General features: G+C 46.0%; 1 protein-coding gene across 1 annotated transcript in view; it reads right to left on the reverse strand.

Annotated features, from left to right (window-relative positions):
• Window positions 1-225: 225 nt before the first annotated feature.
• WBSCR17 (Williams-Beuren syndrome chromosome region 17) overlaps window positions 226-18,319 on the reverse strand; it is a gene marked incomplete at its 5' end in the record, with an annotated part of 218,251 nt that continues 200,157 nt past the window's right edge. The window contains 5 exons of the mRNA XM_009319302.1: window positions 226-467; window positions 1,126-1,293; window positions 11,342-11,437; window positions 12,699-12,836; window positions 16,370-16,555. Of these exons, the coding sequence (XP_009317577.1) occupies window positions 339-467; window positions 1,126-1,293; window positions 11,342-11,437; window positions 12,699-12,836; window positions 16,370-16,555 (717 nt within the window). The remainder of the gene's footprint in view (window positions 468-1,125; window positions 1,294-11,341; window positions 11,438-12,698; window positions 12,837-16,369; window positions 16,556-18,319) is intronic.

Raw genomic sequence — 18,319 nt, forward strand, 5'->3', positions numbered from 1 at the left:
CTTGGAGTCATCTGGGAAAGCATCAATTCCCTGTCAGTAAAATGCTCACAAGACTGCATGAGCTTATTACAGTCATTCCAGCAGAAATAAGTGGTACCTTTTAGAGTGCTTGTCAGAAGAAAATAGCAGTTCTGACCCAATTTCACACAGCTGGAATCAGCTGTGGGAGACTAATATACAATAAAAATAAAAAGACACAAATGCCCATTTCCCCCATGTCCTCTCCTAATAACATGAATAAAGCTCTGTTTTGATATTTCATCCTTTCCAAAGGAGTCCAGCCGGATCAGTCCAAGTCAGCTGTGTTTCGAGTCAAACTCCTCTGACTTTTCCACCCTTTACTTGATGAAATTTTTAATCGTCCACCTTTGTCCTGTGCAGCTGCGAAGAATCAGATCGATGCCAGCCATTCCCCTGTTCTCCACTTCCAAGCATCGTCCCGTTCCCTTGTTCAGGATGGCACCGTTCTAAAATTACAGGATATGGGGAAAATATTAAAAAAATTAAAGACATGGGGTTGCCTGTGAAGCAAGCCAGGACCGCGCACTGCCCAGAAGTGCAGCTGTGTCCCTGTGCATTGCTGGAAAGTGCACAGCACTGAGCTGAGGGGTAATGCAATTCAAACAATAAAATAATTCCTAAAATAATCAATGTGAATTGAACAAGCAACTTTTTTATCACTGACAACATGGACCCCTAACACATCAGCAACCAAAGGACATCTGTAACCTTTAAATAGCATGGCTGTACCCCTGCGTTAGGAATATGTGATGCTTCTGTGGAATGTATATTATTTACACTCTGCTTTGGGACTAAAATACTGTGTTTTCATGTATTTCACCATAGATTATCTATAAGAAACAAAAAAATCTGGAAGTCATCGGCAGGGCAAGTTACATACACCTGAGAGTATCAGAAAGGGAAACTTCTTCTGGAAATTGTCCTAAAATACTGTCCCTGCCCCTGATCCCTCTTAACCTTTTCCCTCTGCCCTAGGACCTGGCACCTGCTGTCGCATGGGACTATTTCGTCTTCGTCCCACACTGTCTCACGCCAAAGACGATGTGCCACAGCCCACGGTTTGGGAAGCAGAGGAGCAGCATCGATGGCAGACCCGTAACAAACCTGTATGAAATTCCAGCGCTTATGGAGGCTGCTCTTGACCTTTTCACAATCAAGGAGCTGAGGGAAGCGGCTTTTCACGTTATCCACCAGGCAGCGGGTATCGGGTAGAAGAGTCGTGGTCCCAAGGGCACCGAGATGAAGGAATCCCTCCTTGGTGTAGCGTGCAAGCTGGGGGGCAGGGAAGGAGAGGAAAAAGACTGTTAGTATCTTCCAGAACATCATTAAAAAGTGATAAAGGCCAAGTTTGCAGAGCCCCAGAAAAAAAACTGTGAGGATGGTGCACAGAGGAAGTAGAACTGACAAGAGGTAAACAACCAACTTTCTCCAGCCTTTTTTTCTTGTTGTTTTGGGGTTTTTTTGCAGATGCAGGTGAGGAGCTGGGCCACAGGGAAGGCATAAGAATAACTCTGAGCCTTAAATCCATCGTGGGGCAGACTCCTCCAGCCTCCTTTGGGCCTGAACACTCTGTAGGCTGTGGCAATGGATGATTTCTCCTGGTTTTCAGCCAGAGCCAGCTGGCTTGGCCAGTCATGCTGGCCCAGCCTGTGGCTTCTCGCATGTTTGGTGAGCCAACCTTGCTTTGGCCTGCGAATGATGCTGCTGGTATGTCTGGCACAGCCCTCCAGCAACTCCAACAGCAGCCGGGCAGCAACGTCAGCCAAAGGGGGCCAATATATAATTGGCCCCATTCCCTGGGGTTGCAAGCCCAAATCTCCCCCATGGTTCAGCACTGAAGCAAAGGCTTAGGATTGCAGCTCCCTGCAATACCCCCCGCATCCGACCGCCCAGGGATCCCAGGGATCCATCTCGGCTGCCAAGGAGATGCAGGCTGGGAGCATCGGGCAAGGCCGATGGCTCGCGGGGGCATTGGGCAGGCAGCACACAGCTGGCACCAACACAGCCCTGCTGCCGTGGCAGGTCCACACACAAAGGGCTCCGCCATTTGCAGTATTTAAGGAATCCCACCAAAATATTTCCCTAAACGTATTTAAATTCAGGAGTGAAAAGAGATGAATGGCAGCAGCCTGCCTTTTATAGTTCAAGGGAAAGATATACACAGCTGCTTATTTAAATTATGAATCGATCCATTATCCAGCAGACAAATAAGGAGTATTCAGCACGTTAATTAACTGAGCATATCTGTGACCCAGATGCTTAAAAAGAGACAGTAAATCACACTGGGAGTTCGGGTTATCTCAGTTAGAATAATTAAACATTGAAAATCAAGTTAAAACAATGTAACAGGGTCCCACTCCAAGTAGTAACCACAGATACAGATACAGTGCCTGAAGGCGATTTTGCCTTCCCTCAGTGATGCTGGTTGCAGGTATAGGTGTGCCGAATCCTCTGGCTGCCCCCGTGCTGCCCGTCTTCCTTGGGATGGGTGCCAAGGATGAGTGTGCTTTGCTCCCAGCTGGTCATGGAGTTACACTTCTAGCCAAGGTGTTGTGTATCAAAAGAAGACCTCTGCTACTTTACATCTCACCGAAGTCCATTTGCCAAAGGTATTCACCCCCAGGCAGATTCAGCTGCAGCAGCCCACACCATACAGCTGATGCTAGTGGGGGGCAAAGCTGCCCCATCCCGTCCCCCCGGCGCAGGATCTGCTCTTCTGCCCCCCAAAGCCCTTTGCAAGATGGTGCAGAACAGTAAACATCTCTTTAGCTTTCCAGTAATTTCCCCTCCAAACTGCTGTGCTGGCGCAGCAGGGGTGGAAAGGAGGGCAGCCTGCAGAGCTTAAAGTCGTAACCATCACCTCCTCCTTCTCCCACCAATTCACCGTCTCTCCCAGGCGCGGGGTTCCCAACCACAGGATGGGGATCCTATCCACCACCGAGCTCAGCTCACGCCGTGCCAGGCTCCCAGCAAGGGAGCTGCCCTGCGCACGAGGCTGGAACAACCTGGGCATGACCCCCCTGGGCATCTCCAGCCCAGCTGAAGGCTCAGATTCACATTATTTGTTTTTAGCCGTTTGATGTTTTGACGAGCCAAGCCTCGAGCAAGATAGTGCTCTCAGCCTGACAGCATGTTTTTAACCACGCAACTCATCTGAATTAGTATTTGAGCACCAACACAGAAAATGAGGCTGCTTGCCTTGCAAAAAGAAAGAGGTATATAAAGGAAAAGACAAAAAAAGACAAGCCCTCTCCATGACAGACAGAAGAAATATTCCAGAGGTCCCAAATGGGCAGTGCAAGTTACTTTCCTTCTCCTGTTTCCAAAATGTTTCCTACCACGTACATAATTAGTGCCCTAGACACTTTCTTTTTTAATGACATTTGGCAGCTTGTATTCAGACAGTTGGCCTAATGCCCACAAGGCAACATGATTTCTGCTCTTACATGTTATCGCCTAATGTGGTGGGAAAAATAAGCAGAGCAAAAATCAAATCCTTCCCAAGGAAGGGAGCAGGGCGGGGGCTGGAGGGAGACAAAATGAGCTGAAAAACAAACACAGGTATTATGAAAAATGCATTAAGTGCATCTATTAGATGTGTCATCTATGTATAATAACCCCAAACACGTGTCTGGATCTAGCACACTGCCTAACACCTGATCTACTCTGCCGAGCGCAGCGGAGCCTCAGCAGCAGCCGTTCCAGCCTTCAAGCCTGTCCAACCGTCAAACCTGAGAGTGACTACTCCCAAAAAATCCCATCTAACTCACAAGTGCAAGCTCCATTGCGCTCCTAAGACATTTACGGATTTTTGTCTTTTGGGATATTTTGCCTTTGATGCCTTAATTCTTCTTTTGTTATTTTGCTCCTCTCCAGAGCGAGCCCGCCGGGGCAGCCAGGGGTCTCAACCACAGGGTGACAGTGGGGGGTGAAGCACTCGGGTAATGGGAGTCCTGCAGCGAAGCACCGATCCTGCTGCCCATGGGTCTTTCTTGAGCGATAAAAGGGGAGAAAACACGGAGCAGAGGCTGATGCTCGAGATGACTCCACAGGCAGCTGTGGGGAACGTAGCTGCAGCCTGGCAGGTGCTTTCTGTCTGGATTTGCCCGGTAATAGATGAGATGGGAAGCGTCTCTGTCTCATCACCACGTGCTGCACTGACCAACATTTTAAATAGCAGCTCCAGTGTGCTCACGTAAGACCTGAGCCTACCTTAGAAACTGAAGATGCCATACAAATGCTTTATAATATCAGTAAATTACACCTGCCGTTGTTATTAAAACCTTCTGAGTGGTTGCAGCAATTCACCAACTCAACAACTCAGCATTTCAAGCGAAGTCGCCTGCTTCAACACTGCCAGCACAGCCCCAGATGATGATCTCTGGGAAAGGCGGATGATGAGAACTTATCCTTTGGCTACATATGAAAGTTGAATGAACAAGATGAAATAGTGAGAGGTTTCTGCCTGATCCATACTGCAAGTGCTCACAGGGATATTCAGCATCAGTGCAAAATACTCCCAGGGTAACACCACTCCTTGGCTCAGGGGAGCACAAGAAGGGCCTGCCATGAGCAGGATTTCAATATGCTCCTTCTTTGGGCACCGTGTTTGGGAGTCTTAGCGACGTAATTGTGTAAGTCCTGCCGTCTTGCCCAGGAGCGTGCCCAATCCACCTGGCACCACCTGAAGTCCGTGCTCTTCCCCACTCCTCCTCATCCTCACAGCACAGCCAGGTGAGCTCTTCCCACAGGACCTGGGAAGGCTCTTCCACCAAATGTTCTCCTATTGGACCACATCGGTTTTCTCCTCTCAAATGTTTCATAAGGATTGTCCCTCCTGTTCTTGATTCTTTCATTGCCAACCACCCCAAAAACGTTGCCTACGTCAGCAAGTGTCTGAACAAGGCTACTCTCTTGGAGATCCCATGGCTGCTTTGCAGTCACCAATTATTTCCTCACACGGTCTTCACGGTGCTTAAAGATGATAAAAGTTTGTCTTTTTTCAAGGGGAATTATTTTATTGATGAAGAAGGAGGTTTTGCCAAAGTGCAGTCCAGTCACAGGAAGTTAATGACAGCCCACGTTGTATAACCAGTAAAATCCAGTGGTATTTAATGTAACACCACCATGTTTTCCTGGCTTTGCGGAAAGGCAAATCACTGAAGTCATCCGAGTTTAAATTCTGCTCTACTTGCCCTAAACATACATGTTTTCCTTTAAAGTGATCTGTCCTACATCTCGTTGCCTGTTAAGCAGGTTTGTCAGCCTCCAGAAAACAGTCCGAGCCAGGCAAGAGCTGAACGAACAGCGAAGGATATGGCCAATCCAGCAGGAAAAAGACAAACGTGGAGGTACCAGCCTGAGGAAACGCCTGAAGGAATTACCCAGCCTGGCACAGGACAAGAAACAAATCGAATGACCAAGAGGAAGGACCAGAGAAAAACAGTTTGAAAATATTAACAAGTTACCTGTTTAAAAGTGGTTAATACTGATGAGGTCTTAAACCCCTTAACCAGTGTAAGTGGCCCAAAGCCACATCCCCAGAGAGACACACGCATTCATACCCACAGCCTCTTACAAACACCTTTCCAGGTAAAACTGCATCCTGGGTAAAACTGCACCTTGCAAAGCCCCCCACCTTCGGGCACCGCTTTGGGGGGCTGCTTTGCCCGGGGGGGAGACCCGCAGCCCCCGCTGATGCCAGGAGATCGGAGGGGCGCGCGGCCGCACACGTGCCTGCTGCATCGCTCGGGCTGGTCTCCCATCGGGAAACTTGTACCACCAATACATCTTCTTTGATTATTGTTTCTGGCTGGCTCCATCTCGGGGATGGGAGAAAGTTAATTAGACAGTTTAGCACCTGGGAAATAAAAGCCTTGATGACCTTCATTGACTCTATTGGAAAATAGTTTAGTGTTGTTTCGCTTCCTTTCTGCACTGAGCAGATCATCAATTAGCAACCATAAGTAAAGCGCACAGTATTTTCTTTTTAACACAATTTAATCTGATGTGCTGTTTTGTCACCCTTGATACTGCAGTGTCCCGGATGATCTCAGTATTGATGGCTTTGTCCCCAAGTTCTGATGCTTAAATGGGCAAAACATATTTTATCCTATAATTAAATGAAATGCTCTGCTGGGTGAACATTATCTTAAGTTTTATAGCATTATAGTGCTTTCTATCACGTTAATATATCACCATAGTTCTGTCACTCCAGTGAGGTATTACTATATTATTAGTGTGATACATCATTACGACAAGGTGTTCTCATGATGTATCGCTTAAAAGATGAAGCCATCAGGAAGAAAAAAATCCAAAAGCAGGCTCAATACAATTACAGGATAAAAGGATACTTCACCATGAAATCCGATAATGATTTGACCTGGAAGTGGATGAAAGCAGGGAGAACGGAAAGCTAAAGGTCAAACAAGAGAAAAACACACAAATTTTCCCCACTGACAGATGCTACAACAGAGGTGCTGCAAGCAAAAGCCAAGACCTCATCCAAATTCAGTGCTAGGTATGGGGTCCATCGCACCTAACTGCATCCATCTGAATGCTACACGCTTAGCTCAAACCGATGAGCAGTCATCAGCAGAGAGAGCAGAAACTCAAGATATAATACAAGCTGCCCTGCCTTTAACGGGACAAATCGGTCCCTGGAGAGTAGGTCGTTTCCCCCTCTCTCTGCGTTGGGCTGCTCATCCGCAGATACACAGCAGCCACAGCAGACAGTAGCATGGTGTAGGGATGGAAAAGTGTGGATGAAAGAGTGAGGACTTCCAACAAAATCCCTACATTACCTGGCGTGGCAGGGAACAGGACCCGCGACACTGCTGTCCTCGCATCATTAAAATGCCAGCAGGGAGCCTACACCTTACCTTCGCTCGCTGCAGCCGAGGAACCTGCTCCTTAATTGTGAAATGCATTTAAACACGTATGTGATGGGCCACAGTATCAAGGAGAGAAGTGAAGATTTTAGGGCACTACATGATCATTGAGCACAGGCACCACTGTGTGTGCTTTTGGATGCTGAACAACTCAAAAGGAATTGCAACTCCTTGTGGTTTTTTTTATCTATATTTATATATGTATGTATAAAACAAGCAAGCTATTTGAACAAAGTGTTTACATTACTTCTAATTATATTCCCAGCAATAAATTACAACATACAGCCCATTAATTAAACAGTAGTAGCGAAAGTCCAATTTCTTTTGTGCGGCACCCATGCTTCTGCAAAAGGCTAATTTCAAAGCTTCTGCACTCACTGATAACTACTTCTAAAAAGCATTTTCAAGGAGTTAAACTAATTGCATGTATCAAGAAACAAAAGAACTGCCAAGAACTGGCTCTCAGCTAGAGAGGGAAGGGACAATGTGGAGGTGGAAGACCAAGAAGAAAAATCTGCGCTGAGCCTGCGTGACAGGCGAGCTGAAGGGAGCCAGCAGCACTGCAATGTTTGACTTCAGAACATCAGGTAGGAAAAGAAAACATTGTTTAGTCTAATCACAAAAACAGCTGAGGAAAAAAATAACTAACCTGCTTTTAGCGATTCATCTTAAAGCCCAGGGTTAGCAGACAATGTCAGGCTAATCCAGTTTCTCATACTATAATGCACTTAAGTTTCCATCCAGAAAGTCCAAAAGGCAGTTTGTGCTATTTAAGAAAAACATTGTGTGCGTTTAAGCAACACCTAGGTTACATTTAGCAGTGACTCCATCAGCCACAGTTGACTGATCTTTGTTTAAAGTCAAGGATAAACCACCGTGAGACTTGTCTATACCCTGAAGGACTCCCACGGCCAGTTCCTAGGCTCAGGTGGCTCCTGAATTTTGCAGTTCAGGCTCAGATGAGCTTTGGGACTACTTAGTCCTGCTGAGCCTGGAAAGCCCAGGCTGACCATATTGTGAGAATGGGCTCTTTACGCATTCCCATCATTTGAACTATACATTTTTTTAGCTGAAAATGAACCTCCTTGAGCTTGCTGGACCCCCAGATACTCACTAAGGCTGCCACAGCTGCAGTGTCCTACAGCTCTATGTCCCCACTCGCTCCATCTCAATCTTCAACTCCCCCTCATGCCAATGAGGCACATTTTGCAGGTGAAGAATTAAGAGAGACATGTTTAAGTCATATTTGAGGCCTATGATAGAACAGAGAACTGACACCACATCTTGCTAAGCCCTGATTAATGAATGCTCCAGGTTTTCAGCCAGATTTGATGAGCTAATCATTAAGATGTGACAAAAAAAATCAGATCTCACCTCAGGAAAGCTACCAGGAATGGGATTGCATGTTCCCAGACCCCAGGGAATGGCTACAAGAGTTTGCTGTGAACTCTAATGTGTGTTTCCCACCTGAAAAGCAGCAGTTGGGGCACTTCCCTGCCTCCTAAAGACCTCCTCCCACATATGGGCTGCACAAGCAGTGTGAAGGAGCTAGACTATTATCTGTAATGTCCAATGGATTAAAGAAAGTTCTGTTTTCAAGATCAAGTTTATGTATCTCTGGTATTCACACAGGTATTCAATATTCGGGTAGTCAAAAAAAAGACACCCAAATCCAAGACATGCTACAACCCATCATGGGCTAGAACGCAGCTGGAGCCAGCAAACCATCCGCAGCAGCCTCTGTTTCAACTGGAAAGCTCTGATGCTGAAATTGGAAGTCTGCTCAATAAATAAATTACCTCAAATGTGGTGGGAAGCCCTGCTGTCTGGTGGGGCACTTTTCTTCCTCTTCCTGCTCTCCTTTCTGATTCATGGGAGAAATTTTCACAGGCAGGGTTTTATTATGCAAATACCTGCAGGCACTTAATGGGATGGTCTTTATTATGTTATATTTCACAGTTTTGGTCTTAATGACTGCAGCCGCAGTGCTGAGCTTTCTTCTGTAACGTCATGAAGGAACCAGAAGTTTCCTCTCTCTGTACCTGCACGGAGCTCCCAGTGACCCTGGAGCAGAGGTGCAGGGCAGGCTTACAGAGCTCTTGGGAGCAGGAATTCAACCACTGGTGTTGAGCACTTCTATGTAATTTATGCTCTTCTGGGTTGAGATGAAGGTTTCATACAGTAACTTGCCTTTGATGGCCCAGTAAATCTGTCAAACACTGGAGTGTATCAAGTGGCCTGGATTTGAGTCTTTACTCATTGCCGTGTCATCTCCTGTGCTGCTTCATCACAGCGGTTGCTGTTGTGCAGTAATTTTAACTTAGGTGCTCACAACGCTTTAGACACGTGGTTCTGCCCATCCAGCAGTTCTCAGCCTAAACCCCGTGTCATCTGCCAGCACTGACAGCTCTGGTTTGGTGTTGTGATGTTAAAATAGGCTGTTGGAAGGCACGGCCAATGCCAGAGTAATAGACATCACGATGCCAAGACAGAAAATGGTGGAATGACAAGCCAGGGCTGCCTCACTGGGTAAGGGAAGAACACAGCCCATATAGCACAGTGACCAGAATACATGCAATGAGAGGGCAGGTCTTCCCTAAAACACGCAAAGACAGACTGTCGTCCTGCAAATAAAAAGAAACCTCTGTCTGTACCTTAAATGTACCTAACTCAGCATCCGGGCACAGCTGGGATGGGACTGTCTCACCTAACCTCACCCAAATCAATGTTAAACTTCCAGTGTAAGACTTGTCCTCTTGGCAATGGAGAGCGACAGGCAGGACCTACCCCACCGTGTGAGGTGCCATGGGTCTCCTCCTGCAGCACATCTCGACTTCTTTTGAGAGAATGTGGATAATGGCTTCAGCCTAGAAACTTGGTGTTCGGACAGCTTTTAGATACAGTTTTGCCTCAATTTCTAAGCAAATCAGTAGATAAAACCCCTTCAGTACAAATGTGGCTGATCCAGAGAAGGTAACAGGGAAATATTTCCGAGTCTGGCAATGAGCATGGACAAAGAGAAAAGCAAAGCAACAGAAGAGACAGCTTTGTCACAGAGGAGTTTATCCCTGTTTCCACCCATCGCCACTACACACCATGCAAGCACAGTGATGGTAGAGCCCATCATCTGCAACCTCCCTGTCTTGGCTAAATTTCCAATATAGATAGCCACAGCATTTACATGGGAAACGTAAACCAAAGCAGGAGGCTGAAGTCAGATACATCCATCAAATCCTGATGATAAGCACCCAGGGCCTCACTGGATAGAGCTAAAACGCCAGAAGAACAAGTGCTGCTACTCTGTGGCTTTAGGGAGGTCAGGCATGATTTTGGTAATGAAAGAAAACCTAAAAATCACATCGTAATTCTTGATGTGTCATAAGATGGCCATTCCGCTTCCAGACCTAAAAGAAAATTTGTCATATTTTCTCCCTAAAGATTGTAGGGAAGGACATTGTGCTAAGGGACTTGCATGATGAGGTGATGACCGCTAGGCATACAGAAAGAAAAACACAAAGAAAATCATAGGATTTAGGCAAAATACTGAAGTGAGGATATGGGCAGAGATACGAGAAAAACAGACAGGACAAGTTAGTGGGGAACTGGGTAAATTATCCCTGGAGCTGCAGATCCTGAAAGTCCAGCTTAGAGTCTGCCATTGGTTTAACAGATGCCAGCAGCGACAGAGCTAGTGTTGTACCCCGTTTTGTTCCAACTCTGCAGTGATCGAACCAGCAACGTTCCTGTGCTGCTTTCTTCTTAAAACATGGTAAGAGATAAAACTACAGAAGAGGCTGAATTAGTTCATCATCACTAACTTTCAGTATTTGACACATCCACCAATCCTCTAAAAGATATGAGATTTAGAGTGAATCTTGGAATGATGATTTTTAATCTAGAATAAGCTTAAAATTAGGATAAGAAGCTTTTGGGTTGCTCCAAAACTTTTGGAGAGGCAAAAGGACTGCTAGAAAACTAATGCTATGGTAAATCCCAGCCAAGCTGAAACGGTTAACTATCATCCCGTTAAAAACCGCTGTTTGCTTTCTTTACCCAGTTGTTATGTTTTTACTCTGCTGGGTGAAAGAGAAAGAAAATGTTTTAAAATGCTCTGCTTGTGTACGCTCTGCTCTGCTCATTGGCTATTTGCTTTCAGCATTATTTACCTTCATCTGGGAGATTTTTTCAAATTATGCTTTTACTTGCAGCTCTGGCATGATTATGGTAATCCAGAAAATATCTACTCTAAGAGTAGCTGGGAAAATGCACCTTTATATCTGAGGTATTTTTAACAAGAAGCTGGGCCTTATACATTTGAGAGAGAAGCCAACAGACACATTGCACATCCATACTCTGTCCTCTGTCCGTCCAGCCTCTGCCAGGCACCGCCTGCTCCCGGCACGCGCGGTCTCAGCAGAGTAAATCCTCACCTGTGGTCCCCAGCCGTGGCACGGGTACAATATTGCTGTGTGGTTCTCCTGCGGGCCCTGGTCAAGGCAGACGTCTTTCGCCTTGTTGTTTCGAAGCTGTAAGAAATAAGAAGTGCAGAGTTATATGGCCCTGTCTCTTCGGAGACAAGCAATAAACTGATGTGCAGCAATGCCTCTAGCCTCTCTTGCTATAGAAAGAATATACAGTGCTATATCAGTGGGCATAATTAGGCAGAGAAAGGTTTAGTGCGCCATATGTTTTCTTTAAATATAGGGCCTAATGATGACTGCTTTTATGTAATAATCACCATTCAAAGGAGCCAACTTCCCTGAACACAGTTTTCTTTGTGTTCGATCATGTGTGGTGGTAACAAACATATTTTTAGACTGCCGTCAGCATGTTGCTAGGAGCCTGCAATCAATGCAGAATTGCTTGTATTTCATGGAAATCTCAAAGTGCTCAACAAGGCAGGGGAAAAAGTCCAGCTAGCACAAGGAGCTCCTTCGAATCATCGTGGGGATGCAGGAGGAGCTGCAGAGATGGCAAACCAGCTTTCAAGTACTGAAGGACACACTTTGGAGGGAGCATGCAAGTGCTGGGTTCATGCTACAACGCAAAAGGGCTGGTGCCCCCCAGCCACCAGGTCTGTTAACGTAGAGGTGTCCTCTCTCCAGGCTCCCCATGTAGGGCAACTGCCATAATGCCTTTGAAAATACTACTTGGGGGGGGGGGGTGTGTGTGTTAGCTTGAAGGCATTAAGTAACTCATAATAAATCTTTCTTAAAATTAAGGTCCATCTGGGGTGCTTGGGCTGTGCTTCAAGAAGGCTTCTCAAACTGCCACTATTCCATGAGACCTACTGCAACAGAGTATTGTTAGTTCCCATAAATGCCTGTTTTTATATTCCCAGTACAGTCTCAAAGCCAGCAGAGATTGAATTAAGTCTTCTTACTTTATCTCGTCCTTAAGCTGTTGTGACAACGCACTGTATCCTACAGAGACCTTGTAAGGAATTAGGCTGAGTTTAAGTCAAAGGGTTTTATAAAACGACTATGTATTAACAATATACATACTGCTGCTTAATCCATGGAGTCATTGGGTAATATAGATCATTTTCTGTCAATTCAGTAAATGAGGTATTAAAATATTTTACTGTATATGGTCTCCAAGATCAGAAATAAATCCCAAAATAGGTTTTTAGAAGAAACTGTGAATAGATTTATACAAATTTATAAAATTATACACAAATAGTAGGTTTTGATTCACATTCCTCTCCTTTGAGGATATTTCTCATCAGAGACTCACCAGCTATAAATATTACCAGTCTGATCTAAGGGACTGCTCAGCCTTAATTACCTCGCCATAAGCGATGGTGTTGTTGTATCTTCTCATTTCCGGATAAACGTGGTCCAGGTACCACTGGAAATTTTTACACTTCAAGCTCTTCCTTAATGCTTTTCTCTCTGAAACATCCCCAATGTCAATACCTGGGTTCTGAAAAATAAAGACACAGCACATCACTGAACGGATACTCTTAAAAAAAAAAAAATTAAAAAGAGCGTATTTGTCTGATGTTTGGTATCACTTCCAAGCCGCCTGAAAACTGCCAACAGCTGAGTAACTCCAGGCAGAGGCCACGCCAGGGAATTTTAGCATGTGTATCCGAGCTGAAATCATCCTCACAGAAGTCAGAAGGAAGACTTGTGTTTCACAGCCACAGCGAGGAGGAGACGTGTACTTCTCTCATAGGTTTTGAAGGCATCCTTGCAATGGCCACCAGACTGATGCTGGACACATTTTGGTCCTGGGAAGTAATTTAGAAAAGAGAATCTAAATGGAGAAGAAAAGGTTTTGAAGGAAACACGAGAAGTGCAGTGTAACAGAGGTGAGTCTTCCAACCGATTCCCCTGGGCTTTGGTTGGGTTGACGGTTGGACTCGATGATCTTGGAGGTCTCTTCCAACCTTAATGATTCTATGATTCTATGATTCTATGAGTTTGTCCATGGGCACAACGACAAAGTATTTTTAAAATATCTCACCTCCCGTTTAGGTAGTGATGTACAGGACTTCCAGAAGAGATTAACAGTATATGTACATCAGGATTGAAAAGATGCTCACGTGCTGAATCCTGGAAATGCAAACCCCTGTCTGTGGACTGAGAACCAAACCCCTTCCCCTTACACACCAAGGGTGTGTGACCCTACTAAGGGGCAACACAGAGGACAGCACAGTTAAAAGGTATAAAATAAGGCGGGGGGACAAAAAGAAGAAAAAAGAGAAAGGCTTAAGATTCATATATAATAGAGGCAGGTAGCTAAGGATAAAGGATAAAAATTACAGGAGAAGAGAAGTTGAGGCTGAACCTCAGAAAAACCTCTTGACAATTTGGGCAATTACGTGGTGAAGTAGTGACCCTGGAGGCACAGAGGCACCCCACGGCTCGAGCCGATTTAAAAGCAGACAAAGCTACAGTATCTGTCCCCAGAGGACTAATCTTATAGGAGCCAGGAGCAGAGACTGAAGAGAGCCGTCCCCCTTTAACCTTTTACTGCATTACAGAATTTGGGGAACTAATGCAGCAGCCAGGTGAAGGAAACCAAAGGCACATTGCAGCCCCTTTTACTCCTTCCTACAGGTGTCTGCGTTTCTACTCTATTTTAGCTCCTGCTCTTGTCTTTTGCAGTGATCATCAAATACAGCTGGGAAAGCAATTTTCCATTACAACGCTTGTAATGATCTTCTAATGAATTATTCACTCTGCTTTAGAGAAGATACCATTTTAATGCGCGACTGGTAGAAATAGGTAAAAATAAAGATGATTCAGTGTAGACAGGTAGGACAGACTGAAATCTGAGTGGGAGAGATGGGACACAGAGCAAAGCGGGACCACAAACCGGTCAGCACCTGAAATATTCAGTGCATGGGGTTTGGCTTGGTCTTGAATATAGTGGCTACACAAAGTAATTCAGTGTATATCCATAACCCCCCTGCACAATACCACTTGTCAAACAAGGCTTCTCTAAAATTAAATCTCAATTTTACTGGTAAGACCTATATAAAAATCTCAAATTGTTTTTAGGGTAACCCAGATCTGTTTCCCCAGACCCACCCCCAGCGCCGATTCGTGTGATGCTGCCTTTTCCAAGCCGTACAGAACCTGCGGCTTCCCGATGAATTTTAATCCCTTTTTGCCGCGCTCCAAAGCTGCTCCTGAGCAGGAGCATGGTGCCTCACCTCTAAAAAGGATTCAGCCTGAGGATTGGGGCTGAACCTGCAGTAATTTATGATCCCTGCCTATGGGCATTTGGATCTTGCAACCTATTTTTAAGAGACCTGAAATCACTTAGTCCTGCAGGCAACTCTCCGCCTCTCCGAAGGCTTGGAGCGGTGCCCATCACAGCCAGTGCCCTCCTGCAGCTCGTTGGGTAAACAGCATTTCTTTCCATCTCTATTCATCTATTTCTCAATAACGAACTAATCCGCCACCGCCAGGATGACAAACTGGCAGGGCAGGCAGCTCATCGACCCTTCCCAGGTACCTGTTGTTCTCTAATGCAGTACAAAGTTGCAACTACCGTGGCTCTAAATGCCAGTAACTCTCCCCAGATGTAACCTTTCCTCAGAAAGCAGCAGCAGCTCATGTTTTTATGTTTTAATGTTTTTCAAAATGCCCTGAGCACAGTGCTGCCAGCCGGGGATGCTGCTGCAGCAGGATCAGGACCGCAGCAGCTCTCTGCAGGGGTGTGATCTGCAAGGTATGAATATTTCGTGTTTATTTTTAGCACCAAAAGGGTGGCTGTAAATCACTGCTCACATGGGGTCTGGCCACTCCTAGCAACGGTTTTTCCTCGCATTTGAATAGAGCAGCCCAGCGCTTGTGCTTAAGTACACTGCAAGTGGAGTGGGTGTCGGGGGGCTCTGCAGGGCACCCCGAATCCTCATCCTACCCATCACCTGGAGAGCATCACTGCCTCCCCTTCTTCTTCTGGCAGGACCAGAGGCAGGAGATGGGGGGCCTGGCCCAGCTGGGGGTGCTCCCAGCGCACTCCAGGCAGCGTTCAGAGCTGGGAGGCAGGAGATGCTCTTGGGTTTCATGATTAGACATAACCTGCACGGAGACCAGAGCCCAAGCAGCAGCCTTGGACCTACATAAAGTCCTCCTGGAGCCTATAGAGCTTTACACAGAAGTGCAGGGAATCACCTAGAGAGGTCCACGTGCAGGATGTGTCCCCTGGGCATGGTCAGCTTGTCTTGCTGGCAGGACCCCATGGTTTTCCAAAGGTGCACCATGCTGCGACATGGCAGGATTTACATGAAAAATAAGATGTCAGATCTAAGAAAAACTATCCATTTCTGTGCAGAAATAAATATAACCACCAAAGCTTTTTAAAAAGAGTGTTTCTGGAGCACTTGCATGTGGTGCTGCTGGGAGGGGATCTCCTTCTGTGAGCCACCAACCTCCAATCCTTTATCTCTGAACACGGTTTCTATGCGCTGATGGCCTTTACTTTCCCAACGCTGGGAAAGCAAACAGCCCAGGCACCTGGACCACACACCATCCGCAGTGAGCTCTGGGCAGCGACAGCATCTGCGAGCTGGGAAACCCGAGTTGGGCTGCACGCGACATGGACCTGCCCGAGCCGCAGGAAAAAAACTCATGCACTAATGATGCTGATATTAATAATCTTCTGCCAACCGACTTTACAGACAGACTCCATCTGCAGAGCAGTGTAATGACATAAACTCATGCTGTGTAAACACTCAACGGGGAGATAAACACTACAATACAGGTTTAATTTTTAGAAATGAAAATAAAAAGGTTGATGTGAATCACAGGAATCCCTCCAAAGTCTGCAGGTTTTGCAGCATCTTCATAAAAGCCAAGGGAGCTCTGCTGACTTCCACAGCTGGGGATGTAACCCAGAGTATTTAAAGCTCTCCTTCACCTAGGGGCAGTAAATGCTCTACAATTCAAGTTTTTAACCCGATAAAGTGAAGACTTAGGATTAGGGTGCAATGCCCGTACCTCCAGCGGCAGGTTCCACGCAATGTAGACGTGTGATTTGTAGTCGTCCATCCACACCTCAGCCACCCGCAGGGCGTTGCGCTTGGTGTAGAAACCAATGTTGTTGTTGTAGGGCTTCTTCTTGCGCTCGATGTGAGCCACCCTGGAGCAGGGCAGGACCTCCATGCTGCCACCGCACAGCCACACCTGCAACGCAACCGCACAACACCGTCAGCACGGGGCTCTGCCATGATGCAAAGGGTCCGTGTATGAATTAAAGAGAAAAAAGTGGTGGGTTTTGAGGTTTCTATAATATCCTGACGAGCACAGAGCATCACATCATCTAGCTGGCAAGTGGAAACCCATGGCCAGGTTTGGCCTTTGCTCAATGGCAAGACACGCAGGGAGAATTTAACCTGTGCCCAGAGCAAAACACCTGTCGACATTAGAGGATCAGGTCTATATCCAGCACGTGGTATTGACACATTATAAAATGGGGTGCTGAGTTTACAGGGATGTTGCTACAAAATAAAAAGGATTAGTGACTGGAATAGTTGAAACAATTGCAAGATCTCCTCCTGCAGAAGGGATGACTCAGTGAAACATATGGCCGGGACAGATTTCTCCCCCTTGAAAACATTTGTTCATTGTTTTTCTTTCACGTGCTGTCTAAAATTCCCTTAAATCACAGTTTACAAGTTAATAAAATCTTTTGAGATCTTCTTTTTCTCACACAGAAAGGCAGTTCAGAGAAAGACATGCCGTACCTGGGTTCTTCCCTCCCTGTTTGTCCTCACCAAGAAGTTATTTATCTTAAATTAAAGACACGTATCCAGGACACCAGGCAATCATTACAAACACATATGCCGAACAGGCCTAATAAACCCAGTTTCGCCTATTTTGCAGTCTGCTCCGCATGATCATTTTGCACAGCTGTTATAACACCCATCGTTTCTGGGATCTCTTCCAGGCTCACCACCTTTTATCCCATCTGCGTTCCCTAAATTTTACCGACCCTGATCAATCCGCTCTCCCGGCACCACGAGGAGCCTCCTGGTTGTATCAGCTGCCCTTTTTAATCTCTAAGCACTGGGCTGGGCACACCCAACGCGAGGCACGTGCACCTCCCAAGCCCAGGCGACACGAGTAAGGGACAGTACAGCAGGGAGACGTCTTTCCTTGGTGTAATCCTGCTGCTTGTGCTGTTCTCGCTCGGGTTGCTGCAGAATATAGGAGCCCACATCAAAAAATCAGAGCCCCATTTATTAGCTGGTGCATAAACATGTAGCAAAAAAATCCCACCTTACTGCTGTTCTGCCGTTTGACCTTTCTGAACACTTTTAAATACAATTTCATGCCTCCTGAGCGAATTCAGAGTTGATCTCTGAGATGAGGGGCATGCCCATCCCTCCTATCCAGCCTCAACCATGCTCGCCTCTGGCCAGCGAAGTCCACAAGGTCTGCTCGAAGTATTGCAACACGTCACATGCTGGCAAAGCAAGTAAGAAGTGAAGAAGGTAGTTCTAAAGAAAAAAAAAACTTTTTTTAAAGGAGTGTTCCCAAGGCAATAGTTTGACAGAAACCGCCTGTGTTTCTTGCCTGCTCAGTTCTTTAGTTTCTCAATGTCTTGGTGAAACAGGAGCATCGAGCGCTGCCCTCGGGTGCTCCCAAAGCTGCTGGGTTCAACCGCAACGCTGAATAAACCTGCCGGTCCTGGAAGATCCCCAGCACCACCTGTTTTTGTAGTTTTGGGGATTTGTTAGGTTTTGTCCTGATTTGAGATCAGAATAATTATTTTAAAAATGTAAAAATCGTGACGTAATTAAAATGCCATTTTCCAGCAAGCTTGCCTCTAGCAACAAAGGTGCAATATTGTCTTTCCGTGCTTTAGTTAAATAATTCACATGGCTTTATGCTAGACAGCTTTCCTAGATTTCTGGAATATCTGTACAAGCTATCTTGAAATGCACA

The sequence above is a fragment of the Pygoscelis adeliae genome, unplaced genomic scaffold (assembly GCF_000699105.1).
Source record: "Pygoscelis adeliae isolate BGI_AS28 unplaced genomic scaffold, ASM69910v1 Scaffold282, whole genome shotgun sequence".
Taxonomy (NCBI): Eukaryota; Metazoa; Chordata; class Aves; order Sphenisciformes; family Spheniscidae; genus Pygoscelis; species Pygoscelis adeliae.